At 45.9% G+C, this 12,644-nt stretch overlaps 1 protein-coding gene and 1 long non-coding RNA gene across 2 annotated transcripts in view; both read right to left on the bottom strand.

Annotated features, from left to right (window-relative positions):
- SLC25A33 (solute carrier family 25 member 33) overlaps positions 1 to 12,644 on the bottom strand; it is a 35,823-nt gene that overhangs the window by 2,179 nt on the left and 21,000 nt on the right. Inside the window, exons 3-6 of the mRNA XM_045475592.1 lie at positions 8,495 to 8,572; positions 6,612 to 6,712; positions 4,280 to 4,346; positions 907 to 1,187 (exon numbers count right to left, since the gene is read on the bottom strand). Coding sequence (XP_045331548.1) covers positions 907 to 1,187; positions 4,280 to 4,346; positions 6,612 to 6,712; positions 8,495 to 8,572 — 527 coding nt within the window. The remainder of the gene's footprint in view (positions 1 to 906; positions 1,188 to 4,279; positions 4,347 to 6,611; positions 6,713 to 8,494; positions 8,573 to 12,644) is intronic.
- On the bottom strand, positions 10,471 to 11,179 carry LOC123597163. The gene is made up of 2 exons (XR_006712004.1): positions 11,037 to 11,179; positions 10,471 to 10,932 (listed from the first exon to the last, which is right to left on the bottom strand). It is a non-coding gene; the product is annotated as an uncharacterized LOC123597163 (long non-coding RNA).

The raw sequence follows: 12,644 nt of genomic DNA, 5'->3' as shown, positions 1-12,644 counted from the left end.
AGGGAGACACAGAATCGGAAACAGGCTCCAGGCTCTGAGCCATCAGCCCAGAGCCCGACGCGGGGCTCGAACTCACGGACCGCAAGATCGTGACCTGGCTGAAGTCGGACGCTTAACCGACTGCGCCACCCAGGCGCCCCATCCACTCTGTCCAGCTTAAAAGCTGCCTCCTTCATTTTCAAACCTTTGCACACCTGGCCCTCCCCCACCCAGGCACCCCCAACATGACACCTGTCACTGCTTGTCTCGCAGACCTCAGTGCACACGCTTCTGTCTCCCTACCCCACGGGAGGTGTCCCGCCCTCTTCTCCGTGAGCCCCGTGGGGCTGCTTCGTGCCCTAGTATATGATGGGAACTCAATTACCTGCTTGTGAAATGACAGGTACATTTGTCATAGCCGACAGTGTAGCAGGCTTTTGAAAACAAAACCTGTTTTTCGTGGTACAATAAACTAAGCTATTTTTTTTAAGTAGGTCAATGGAACATTACGTCTATAATTCCTTAAAAAATGGACTTAGCAGAGTAGCCTTACTCAGCACAAAGTGGAAGCTGAGAGGTTTGTTGTTTTGTTTTGTTTAGTCTGGCACTCGTATCATTTTTTTAAATCGAGGAATGTAAAATAAAATCCAGATTTTTGGCTTCTTTGAAAACATCTCAAGTTCTACAACACAGGGCCCACATTCTGCACAGTACGTTTTGGCCACAATTAGCTGGAACGGGGTAGAGCCGAGTTCCTGCCACTCGTGTGACCTACAGACAGCTGAAGCCAGTTCCACGCGTCCCCCGTTACTTAGCACCCGCAGGTGTCTGCACTTCAACGTGAGCTGCGGATACACTAGATAACACCGCCAAACGCCACGAACCTCACGGCTGTTCTACTGTTTGGGAAGAAAAAGCAAAACACACCGTGTGGATAAGCAATGCAGGAAGCACATCCTTTAGAAATAGCAGCGGCTGCCATAAGTCCAAAAAAACTCGTGGAAGTTTTCTCAGTCCCATTTGTAGAAGAGGCCAATGGAGCTTCTTTCAGATACTTCTTTAAACTTTCATAAATAGCAAAACAGATGATAGTTTCTGAAATCCCGGCATACGAGGCGGTTAATCCCCTGTAGAAGCCACGAATGCCTTCCGTCTGGTAAACGTAGCGAGCACACTGGAGTGTGTTCATCTGCTTGGAGCCTCTCACTCTGCGGACACAAGACCAGCGAAAAGCCGTTAAAAGGCACGCTCACGAGCCCGGTTCCTGTCCCAAGCCGCAAAAACTGAGCGCTGACTATAAAGAGAAATGATACGCACGGCAGGTGACATGTGTCTTCCTTCTTCTGTGTTCGGCTGAGCCCTACCCCACCAGATGGGACACCTGATAAGCCCACAGAACACTATGTGCATCTGTACCAAGAGTCCTAAAAACATGTCCAGAGCTCCTGACCTCATTTTGCAAAGAGCTGTACAAAGGAAGATGTTCATCACAGAGGAAAACACAACCGCAATATAATCAGAACAATCCAAATATCTAAAAATAGAAATAGATAAGTAAACCATGATACACACACCAGATTGAAATAGTTGTAAAGGCAGGAAGCTGGGCAGAACCGCCTGAGCAGAAAGCAGGACAAAATTATATGCAGAGTGTAATTCCAATCATGGTACAAACAGGCTTTAAGAAAATGCCGAAGGAAACCTCACCAACATTCTGACTGGGCAGTGAGTGTAAGGGAGTGCTTTCCTAACCCGAGTCTCCAGATCCCATTATTTCTCAATTTATGAAATTATGAACATGGAAATGCTGCCCGATAACTAATAAAAGGTCTCAGGCTTGGCTGCTCTTGGCTCACGATAGAAAGCATCCTAAACTGCCCGATGCAAGCCGAATCCGGGGACCTGACCCTGTTTCCACTGGCCCCCATCAAAGACCCCTCCCTTGGGGCTGAAGCCCACCGCTTCCAACCGGTCACAGCAGGCTCTCTCGCTTCTTCACTGTGTCCTTCCACATCCTAGCTGGAGCGACCTTTCTAGCACCGAGCCAACCACACCACTGCCCTGCTTAAAATCCTCTAATGCAGGGCTTCTCAACCTGGGCACTGACACTCTCAGCTAGATGATTATCTGTTGTGGAAGCTGTCCAATGCATCATGGGAAGTTTAGCAGTACCCCAACCTTTACCCAGTAGATGCCAGCAGCACCCTACCTGAATTGTCACAAGGTCTCCACACACTGTCAAATGTCCCCTGAGGGACAAAGCGTTCCCCACTCCTGCCCTGAACCATGGCTCTAATGGCTCTCCATGGCCCTCAAAATACAGCCCAAGGCCAAATTCCAAGCCCTCCCAGGGTTTTTAAGAATGTGCCCCCCCCCCCCCGCATTTCTGCAGCCTTGGCTCCTCCCCCTGCTTTAGCACATGCACGGTCAGCATACTCCAGATGTTTCCCTTCTTTCAGCTCCCTGAGAACAAGGCTTCTCTAGACATTCCCCACACTCCGTTCTCTGCCCGATGCACCTGCCGTGCGGCCCACCCCCAGTTATTTTCCAGAAGGTAAGGGGGCCATCACTGCTGGAGGAGGCCCTCCCTGTGCCCACCCTGCCTGGAGTGCACTAGGGACCCTTTGGGGTCCTTACCATTTCCGGCCCCTATCTCGTTAGACTCTAATGCTCTTTATTTATTTTTAAAAAAAATTTTTTTTTTTAACTTTTTAATTCATTTTTGAGAGACAGAGACAGAGTGATAGCAGGGGAGGGGCAGAGAGAGAGGGAGACACAGAATCGGAAGCAGGCTCCAGGCTCTGAGCTGTCAGCACAGAGCCTGATGTGGGGCTCGAACCCATGAGCCATGAGATCATGACCTGAGCCAAAGTCGGATGCTTAACCAACTGAGCCACCCAGGTGCCCCTCTAATGCTCTTTATTTCTGTAAAGCTGTGAGCTTCTGGAAGGCAGGGCCTAGGTCTTACTCCCTGCTGTTTCCCCAGTGACCAGTGCACAGCAAGCATCCACGCTCGTTGTTGCAGGACGTGTTAGCAGAGCCCATCCAAACAAAGCTTTAAAATGTCCTCAACGTGGAGCGTTCCCAGGTGGATTTAAAAGAGCGCACGTAAAGGCTCTGAGCTGACTTGCACACGTACGTGCTACTAAGCAGGAGTGACTGTGTGGCACACCTGAAGTGCGGAGTCATTACCAAAGGTTTCCAGGAGAGGATGCTGCTCAGAAGCCTCAAGGACAAGCAGGTGTTCTTGAGGGACCAGAGGGGGAGAGGGAGTCCTGGCGAGGGACAGCACACAGGGAGACGGACGCGTTAAGAGCACACGACAGTTTTAGAAAACTGCAAAGGACCTTGGATGTTAAGCCCAGCAGTTAGGATGTGACCGTGAGAGAAAACAAGACCCCTGGAAGGAGTGAGCAAGTGACCTGTCCAAAATAACGAGATCTGATACATTCTAGAAGGTTCTTTCGCACAGAATGGCTCGAGGGAAACATGGAATCTGAGACCAATTCAGAGGTTTTTGTGGTCACTAGAAAAGCTAAGGCAGACCCCTAGCTACGCTTCCAGGGGATGTTCTAGTTCTCCCTTTAGAGGTGGCTCAGAGTTAGACTAGACTAGCTGAAAGTTTCCAGAGCTCACACACATTTCCCCACGACACAGTCACACAGGAGTTCTTAGAATTCTAGTACAGGGGCGCCTGCGTGGCTCTGTCAGTTAAGCATCTAACTCAGGCTCAGGTCACGATCTCACGTCCGGCTCTGCGCTGGCAGCGTGGAGCCTGCTTGGGATTCTCGCTCTCCCTCTCTCTCTGCTCCCTCCTCCCACTTTCTCTCTCTCTCAAAATAAATAAAAATAAACTTAAAAAAATTTTTATTAGCGTCCTGGAGGCCTGACAGCCCTTGCTGTCCTACCCTTGACCCACCATCCTACCCTTGTCCTACCCTTGTCCTACCCTCTGCCCACTTGAGAGAGAGGCCATCTGGAGGAGATCCCTCAGTGCTCCAACTGGGGGTGGGGTCGGCCTAGAGACCCACCAACCATCCAAGAGGACGTCAGGAGAACCTCAGGGGCCACGTGAGTGAACTGCTAACCTCTGTTGGGTGTTGTTTCTGTTGGCCCTCACCTCCCCACGGTGCCTGGCAACACACATCTCAAAACAAAAGGAGTTTCTACATAGGCTTATGTTCAGAAAAAAAACCAGGATGGGGATGGCTAAGGACTCCGTACCCATCACTTCACCACTGGAATTGGGAGGAAGAAAAAGATCCCAAGAATATTAAGGAAGGAACAATTGGTAACTTACTTCCGTTCCAGCTGCATCCGGGTTTTAACCATCCATATAGGATTCATTAAGGTATTTGTGACAAAAGCTGGAAGATAAAATCCAGAAAATATCATCATTGAACATAGTCCATGTTTATTAAAGTTGTCTATTTCATATGATAAACTTTGAGGTCAGGAGTTAAATGGCTTAATACTAAAAATAGATACGGGCACTGGGATGGTTCAGTCGGTTGAGCATCGGGCTTTGGCTCAGGTCATAATCTCACGGTTTGTGCGTTCGAGCCACACATCGTCCCCCATGCTGAGTGTGGAGGCTGCTTGGGATTCTCTCTCTGTCTCTGCCCCTCCCCTGTGCTCGCTCTCTCAAAATAAATAAATAAACTTAAAAAAAAAAAAAAAAAAGGAATAGTAAGAAGCAGTTCTATACTGCAGATGGAAGTTACAGTCCCCTAAAATGTAACATCCATTGTTATGCTGGACCTAAAAGAAATCTCTCAATTTTCTAGAGCCCTGTCAAGTCTCTCCAACCTGTAGGTGGTGCTGTTGATATTTTGGTAAATCTAATCTCTACGGTAAATACGGAAACTATTCTAAACCTCAATTTATAAATTTCGGGTCCAGAAGTATGTTTTAAGAAGCTGGTGATCTAACCCAAAAAGGTCACCTTACATCAAATGTAAAACAGAAGCCACGAAATCTCCACTTACCTGAATTCAAACATCTACATTTTAATACCCAACTCATCACTTCAAGAAATTGAAGTTTTAAGACTGATATGCTTCTAGGAACCATTTTTTTAAAGTCGGTCTTCCTCATCTTAATACTACTGACTGTTCCAGACCAACCAACACGCACAGTGTCACGGTGTCAGCCTGACACACAGCGAGTTCTGAATTCCTCGTCCTCTCCACGGTCCGAAGCAGGTTCATGAGGAACCCAGACAGTGGTTTAGAAAACTCCTTCTGGGTCCGCTTTCCTTACCAAAGGTTCCTCTGAGTTAATTTGGCAAAAGTTTCAAAACTGATGACAGGGTGGAGCTCCTGGCTCGCTACCGCCCTCGGAAGTGAGGACCCACTGGCTCCTGCGCCGCGTGTCCCCCCCGCCCCGGACCTCCATGTTCAGTAGGGTCCCCTTTCTCTTGTGAGAAGCAGCTCTGCGTTCACTGTCCTCCTGCTTGGGGTCCAGTAATTATCATCCGTGACTACTCAGATGGGCTACCAGAACTTCCGTCTGGAGCGACAGAGGCAGACAAGACTGGTGGACGCACACCTCACAGGCCGGCAGAAGGCAGAGGTTTTTCACAGAAGGCCAACTTAAGTTCTCCGAAATACCTTCTATTTACACAAGTCATCAAATGACACTTAGGGGCTCCTGGCCGGCTCGGTCAGTGTAGTGTGTGACTCTCGATCTCGGGGTCATGAGTTCGAGCCCCAGGCTGGGGGTAGAAGATTACTTAAAAAAAAAAAAAATCTTTAAAAGCAAAAAACGAAAACCGCATACAATATCTGTAAAGACATAGCCTTCCCTCAGCAATCTGCAAGTCCGTGGTCTTTTCCAAGTATTTCCTGGGGGAATAAATCCTGTTATGAATTTTCTAGAGTAAGTGCAATGACTCCCTCAAGAGAATAGATACTATCTGATCTGGTAGGAGCCTTACTCAAAGAACACTCCACAAGCCCAAGCCCTCGTCACAGTGTCCAGTTGTTAAGGCCAGAAATGCCAATAGTACACAGGGTAACGCTGGACACCGTGGGGAGTCACAAAAAAGCCCTCAAATTTTTAAAATAATTTAATGAAACAGAAAGACATGAAAATGCATTAATATGCCTTTATTTTTATTTATCTTTAATTTTTTTCATGTTTCTGTATTTTTGAGAGAGAGAGAGAGAGAGAGAGAATGTGGGGGGGGGGGGGGGGGGGAGGGGCAGAGAGAGGGAGACACAGAATCCGAAGCAGACTCTAGGCTCTGAGCTGTCAGCCCAGAACCCAACGCGGGGCTCAAACGCACAAACCGAGAGATCATGACCTGAGCGGAAGTCGGATGCTTAACCGACTGAGCCCCCAGGCGCCCAATATTCCTTTAAAAGAAACAGAACACTGACCAGCAGTATGCATGGGGACATGTAAATTCTGAGGGAGAATAAAAGTTTTAGTTATCGGGGAAAATGGAACCAAGTTACAAACTATTCTCGAACATTCATGCTTCCTTAGTTCTAACATGAAGCGCCAGAAAAATGGTTTGAGGCAAAAGAGGAAGAGAGCTAATTTCTAATTCCTGGACAAAGCTGCATGGCACAACACGTGCTTCAGGAAAGCGAGAAGCTGGTCTCCACTCACTGGGGGTGACCTACCTGCAGAGCCGGCTGAGAAAATATGCACAGTATTACTGTTAGGCACGAAAATGCCATTGAACTGCTCTTTGGCTTTGGAGTAACACGCAAAGTACACAGCCCTGGTGGAAGAAAGAGAGAACACTACAGACATCGGCATGGCACTATATGCATCCCTCCACGACCTCTGAGAAGTTTAGGAAATTAGGAGAAAGAAGGTTAACGTGTAACCCAAAAGCTGGACCTTATCTGTCAAACCAAAAGCCGCTGCAGAAAGCTCCTGTGTGTCCCTCCAGAAAGTGCCCAGTGATGGTCAAGTGTCCAAAATAACTGAGGCCGGTGGGATTTGGGTAATATACAGAGTCCATGTATATTCTTCATTCTGGATAAATGTCAATCCTTTAAGCATCAAAATACACGCTAAACCTTCTAAAATCTCTAATACTACTTCTAAAATACAGCACGCTTGTCCTGCCTTATGCCACAATGAGTACATCAAATGTAATCTGACCGGTTTTTGAGGACTCAGGGTCAGTAGGAACTACCAGCATACGTGTTTTCAATGCAGAGCTTCCGCCACTGGACACGCACACCCCCCCACCGCCACCCCTGTAGGAGGGGTCTGGCCTCCCTGACGGCTCTCTGGTCCGGTCTCTGCTTTCCCTCTTCTGACTCGGCTCTTACTGGGGCTGGGGAGTAGGCGCTGGTTGGTATTTTCCCCGCTTCTTCACCAGCAATGCCAGGGAAAAATGCTTCTTTATTTTGGCTGGCCAATGCATCAATCATAGAGTGAATTTTTCAACTTAGGATCTGGACTACTTATCTGTTATTTAACATTAGTCTGCTTTTTATAGGTCCCCACTGTTCTAAATGGGTGTGGCAGCCAGGAACCTACAGCAGGTTAACAGGCGTTACCAAACTATCCACAAGGAGATACAACTCAATTTTCTTTATTTGCTATATGTATCCACCATCTATTAATAATGCAAACCCCATATAATCTCACAGACTAGTACTTGTATTTCTTAAACAGCTTATACACCTATGCTATAAAATTCTAAAGAACAAAGGGTTTAATAAGAATCTGAATTGTTACAACATTCTCAGGTGATTTGTGTATAAGTTGGGAGCACTGATCTGCAAGAATTCTAGGAAGCTTTTAGTCTTTACCTTGTATAAGACATTTTCGTTTTTGTTCTAAAAAATAATTCCCTTTGAAGTCGACCGGAGTATTATATGAAATAACAGAAGTACCTTACTCGTCACCCAGCTCCCCGCTGGGCCTCCAGGCCATTTCTAGAAGCAGTTTCTCATCTACTTTTCACAGATATGCTATACACACACTCACCTATTATTCACTCTTGTCAAACAGACTTTACAGGGCATTAAGCCTTGTGCTAGAAAGGAGGATGTTTTAAATCAAGTAAAGCCTAGAAGCCTTGAGAATTGCTTCAGATCAGCGGTTCCAAGTGCATATGAATCACCAGGGGATCCTGTTAGAATGCAGATTATGATACAGGTCTGGGGCACAGTCCGAGAGTGTGCAGTTCTAACCAGCTCCAGGTGACGCCCAAGGTGCTGGCCACGCACCATACTTGATGTAGCAAACACTTGTCTAGGGAAGATTCCAGGTGACGTGAGCAGATGAATTTTCATTTAAGAATAAAAGAACTAGATTCTTTCACACACACACACACACACACACACGCACATGACACACGTGCACACATACCCACACTAAAAGACACACCAGCACTTATCACTATTCCATGTGTCAGACGTTTATATAGGCAAATCCCATACTGAAAAAGACACTGGCCATCTAGAAGTAATGCGCTTCAGTAAGAAAGAAGTCAGTATTATATACTACAGGTAGCGAGCCAGCTGAAAAGTTTAAAGCTTACCTTGATGGCGCAACTCCAACCAAATTTGGACCCAAGCCTCTAAAAAGTGACTTTGGTCCCTCCTTCTCCAAGATCGACCTAAATGATAAGAGAAGATCTTTAAAATCCTGAGGCAGAGCCTAGGCAAAACAATGAGGCGTCAGCCCTCACAGCTCCTTGAAGAAAGAACAGAATGTTTGCAAGACCCCAGACTCTTATCGGATTATAGTACAATACAGCATCCGAAATCTGAAGAATACTGCTTTCGTATTACAGTGAAAAAGCAGGTTTCAAAAGCATCAGTTTGACATGTTTTCAAGGAGCCTTTTCCCTGGCTCACACGGGACCGAGACATTCAGGGTCTGTACTCCACATGCACTCCTAGTAAGGTAGGACAACCATCTGGCAGAGCATCTGATACAGGGAATAATGCCCTCATTATAGCAAAATTCACTGAGGAACGGGTTCAGAGATTTCTCTGGATGATATTTCTTTGGGATTTTTTCCTTATTTCTAATAACCCTATCTTCCAGATAATGACTTATTGTAGAAGAGCCCCAACCAGGGATCTACAGAATGGGAAAACCTAATGATTTTCATAGGCTGGATGAATGTTACTTAATTTTTCTTCTTGAACATTTATTTATTTTTGAGAAACAGAGAGAGACAGAATGTAAGTAGGGGAGGGGCAGAGAGAGAGAGGGAGACACAGAATCTGAAGCAGGCTCCAGGCTCCCAGCTGTCAGCACAGAGCCCGATGCGGGGCTCGAACCCATGAACCGTGAGATCACGACCTGAGCCGAAGTCAGACGCCCAACCGTCCGAGCCACCCAGGCGTCCCTGGACGAATGTTATTTAAAGCCAAAGCATAGTATCTCAGGGTCAAAGAGAATGTCCCTTTTGCTTCTTAATTTTTTTAATTCATGGTGACATATACACAACATAAAAATTTACCATTTTAGCCATTTTTTAAGTGTACAGTTCAGGGGCATTACGTATCTCCACAAGGTTGTGCGACCGTCACCGTCCACCTCCAAACCTTTTTCATCTCCTACAAACAGAAATCCACACCGGGTTAAACACGAACTCCCTGGGGCGCCTGGCTGGCTCAGCCTTCAACTCAGGTCATGATTTAATGGCCTGGGGCCTGCTTCGGATTCTATCTGTCTCTCTCTCTTTCTCTCTGCCCCTCCCCTACTTGCTCTCGGTCTCTCAAAAAATTGAATAAACATTAAAAAATAAAAACCACCCCATAACTCCCCATTCTCCTCTGCCGGCCCTTGGCAACCACCGTCCCGCTTTCTGTCTCTCTGAATTAGACTACTTCAGGGACTTCATAGGAGTGGAACTGTACAGTATTTGTCCTTTTGTGGCTGGCTTATGTCACTCGGCAGCGTCACTAAGGTTCATCTATGTCGCAGCAGGTGTCAGAATGTCCCTTTTGAAGGCTGAGTGATACTCCGTTGTGTGTCTACCGCAGGCGGTTTGCCCATTTATCTGTCAACTGCCTCCGCCTTCGGCTACTGTGGATCAACGCGGCTACGAACGTGAGTGTCCGAGTATCCGTTCAGGTCCCCGGTTTAAATGCTTAGGGGAACATGCCCAGAAGCGGAATTGCTGGCTCACGTGGTAATTTCTAGGTTTGACTTTTTGAGAATCTGCCCTGTTATCTACCACAGCGGCTGTACCATTTTCCGTCCCCACCGACAACGCACAGGGGTTCCAATTTTCCCACACCCTTGCCAACACACTTAAAAAAAAAAAAAAAAAGTGCTAATGTGTTTTCTTCTTTTTCTCTTAAGTAGGCTTCATGCCCAGCGCAGGGCCCAATGCGGGGCTTGAACTTACAACCCTGAGCTGAGAGCAAGAGTCAGACGCTTAAACTGAGCCACCCAGGTGCCCCGTGTTCTGACTGAAAGCGACTAAGGGAGGATTGTGTAGAACATTCTTTAGAGGCATTTTCCCACTCCAACATAGGATTCAAATTGAAGAATAAATTTGGTTAAATGTATTCTTTTTAATGGCTCCATTTTCATGGTGTCCAAGAGAAATTTACAGTTACATTGAGGTCTTCTCTAATTTAATCTCCTTTTCTTACTGCAGATTTTTCTGCTCTGCACTCGGTAATGAGGGCCTCCGATCTGACAGCATTCTGAGTTTATCTAGAATTGTTGTCAACAGTTTATAAAATGCTTTACCTTCGTTATGACATTGAGAGTAAAATAAAAAGGTCTTCCCACTTCATGGAAAAGCTATTGGTAAAGTGAATCCTGCCAATTCTATTTCTGCTACCTTCCACTTTTCCCATAGAGAAAGTCTCTAAAAACAAAGCTGAAATTTTTGGTGAAGAGGTTAAATTGATGTTTTGGTCCCTGGCACGCTGGAAAATGTTCAAGTTTTATCCATTCGTAGCTTTCTTTCCTTTTTCAGGTCAATGTAATTTTTCATGGTCTGGAGTCCTTGAATGTACAAACTTAAAAATATAAATCTTAGCTTCTCGTCTTCAAATTTTTAGATGTTTATAAAATATTTCAATTGCTTAAAAATGAAAGAATATTTGTACCTGTAAGAGCTGCCCTCAAAAGTAGCAGATCAGCAGTTAGGTAAGAAAAAAGAAATAAAGTATCTAGACTGGAAAGGAAAAAGCAAAGCTATCTTTATTCATACAGATTACGTAATCTTATTACACGGAAATACTAATGGGGCGCCCGGGTGGCTCCGTTGGTTAAGAGTCCAATTCTTGGTTTTTGGCTCAGGTCGCGACCTCACAGTTTGTGAGATGGGAGCCCCACGCCGGGCTCTGTGCTGGCACTGCGGAGCCTGCTTGGGATCCTCTCCCTCCCTCTCTCTCCCTCCTTCTCTGTCCCTCCCCTGCTCTTGCGTGGGTGTGCTGTCTCAAAATAATTAAGTTAAAAAAAATACTAAGGAATACACTAAAAAAAAATTACTATAGTAAGTTCAGCAAGGTTACAGGACACAAGATCAACATATGAAGCAACTGTATTCATACACAGCGGCAATGAACAATCTGAATACGGAAATAAAAACAATTCCATTTACAACATCATCAAGAAGGGTAACATTCCTACCCACAGAGAGAGATGAAGCAGATCAGTGGTCGCCAGGGGAGGGGTGTGGGGAGATGGGAAGGACTATTAATGGGTACATGTTTCCTTCTGGAGTGATGGAAATGTTCTAGAATTAGATAGTGGTGGTGGTTATAGAACTCTGTGACTATACCAAAACCACTTGTACACTTTAAGAGGATAAATGTTATGGTATGTGAATAATAACTCAATAAAGCCATTATTTTAGTCTTTATTTATTTTTGAGAGAGAGAGAGAGAGAGAGAGAGAGCATGAGCAGGGGACGAACAGAGAGAGAAGACGACACATAATCTGAAACAGGCTCCAGGCTCCCAGCTGTCAGCACAGAGCCCGACGCGGGGCTCAAACTCACGAACTGTGAGATCGTGACCTGAGCCGAAGTCGGACGCTTAACCGACTGAGCCACCCAGGTGCCCCAATAAAGCTATTATTTTAAATAAGTAATAAACTAGACCTCGGTTCCACCGAAATAATTAAATTACTTCAAAATATTAGGGAGACAACAGTCTTATTTTCTAATCATAGAATGTTTTCCTTACTGGCAGTTATCAACCCAGGCCCTTTTAAGTGATCCCATGACATACTCTGGTTTGTGTGCAGCCCAGCCTAAACCCTCTGGCCACCCCTGAGTATCACATGAAGGGCCTCTGACACACTGGACAACTAGACAGCACATCTCACTAGAAGTACAATGGACATTTCTTTCTTTCTTTTTCTTTTTCTTTCATGGCATCTGGGGAATGTCAAAGCAATGCATTTAAAATGAGACCTAGTTACACAATGTAAGATTACTCGGCAATAAAAAAGGAAGGAAGGACTGTTACACAACACCAAGGCTGAACCTTCGAGAAACATTAGGTTACATGCAAGAAGCCAGACACCAAAGGCCGTGTGTTGTATGGTTTCACTTATGTGAAATGTCCAGAGGACGCAAATCTGGAGACAGAAAGTAGACAGTGATTGGTTGCCTAGGCTGGGGGCAGGCGATGGGGAGTGACTACAGATGGGTGAGGAGTTTCCTTTTCATAGGGATGAAAACGTTCTAAAATCAAATTAGGGGTGTT

Source organism: Leopardus geoffroyi, chromosome C1, assembly GCF_018350155.1.
Source record: "Leopardus geoffroyi isolate Oge1 chromosome C1, O.geoffroyi_Oge1_pat1.0, whole genome shotgun sequence".
NCBI lineage: Eukaryota > Metazoa > Chordata > Mammalia > Carnivora > Felidae > Leopardus > Leopardus geoffroyi.
This window is presented reverse-complemented; position numbering and strand designations above follow the sequence as displayed.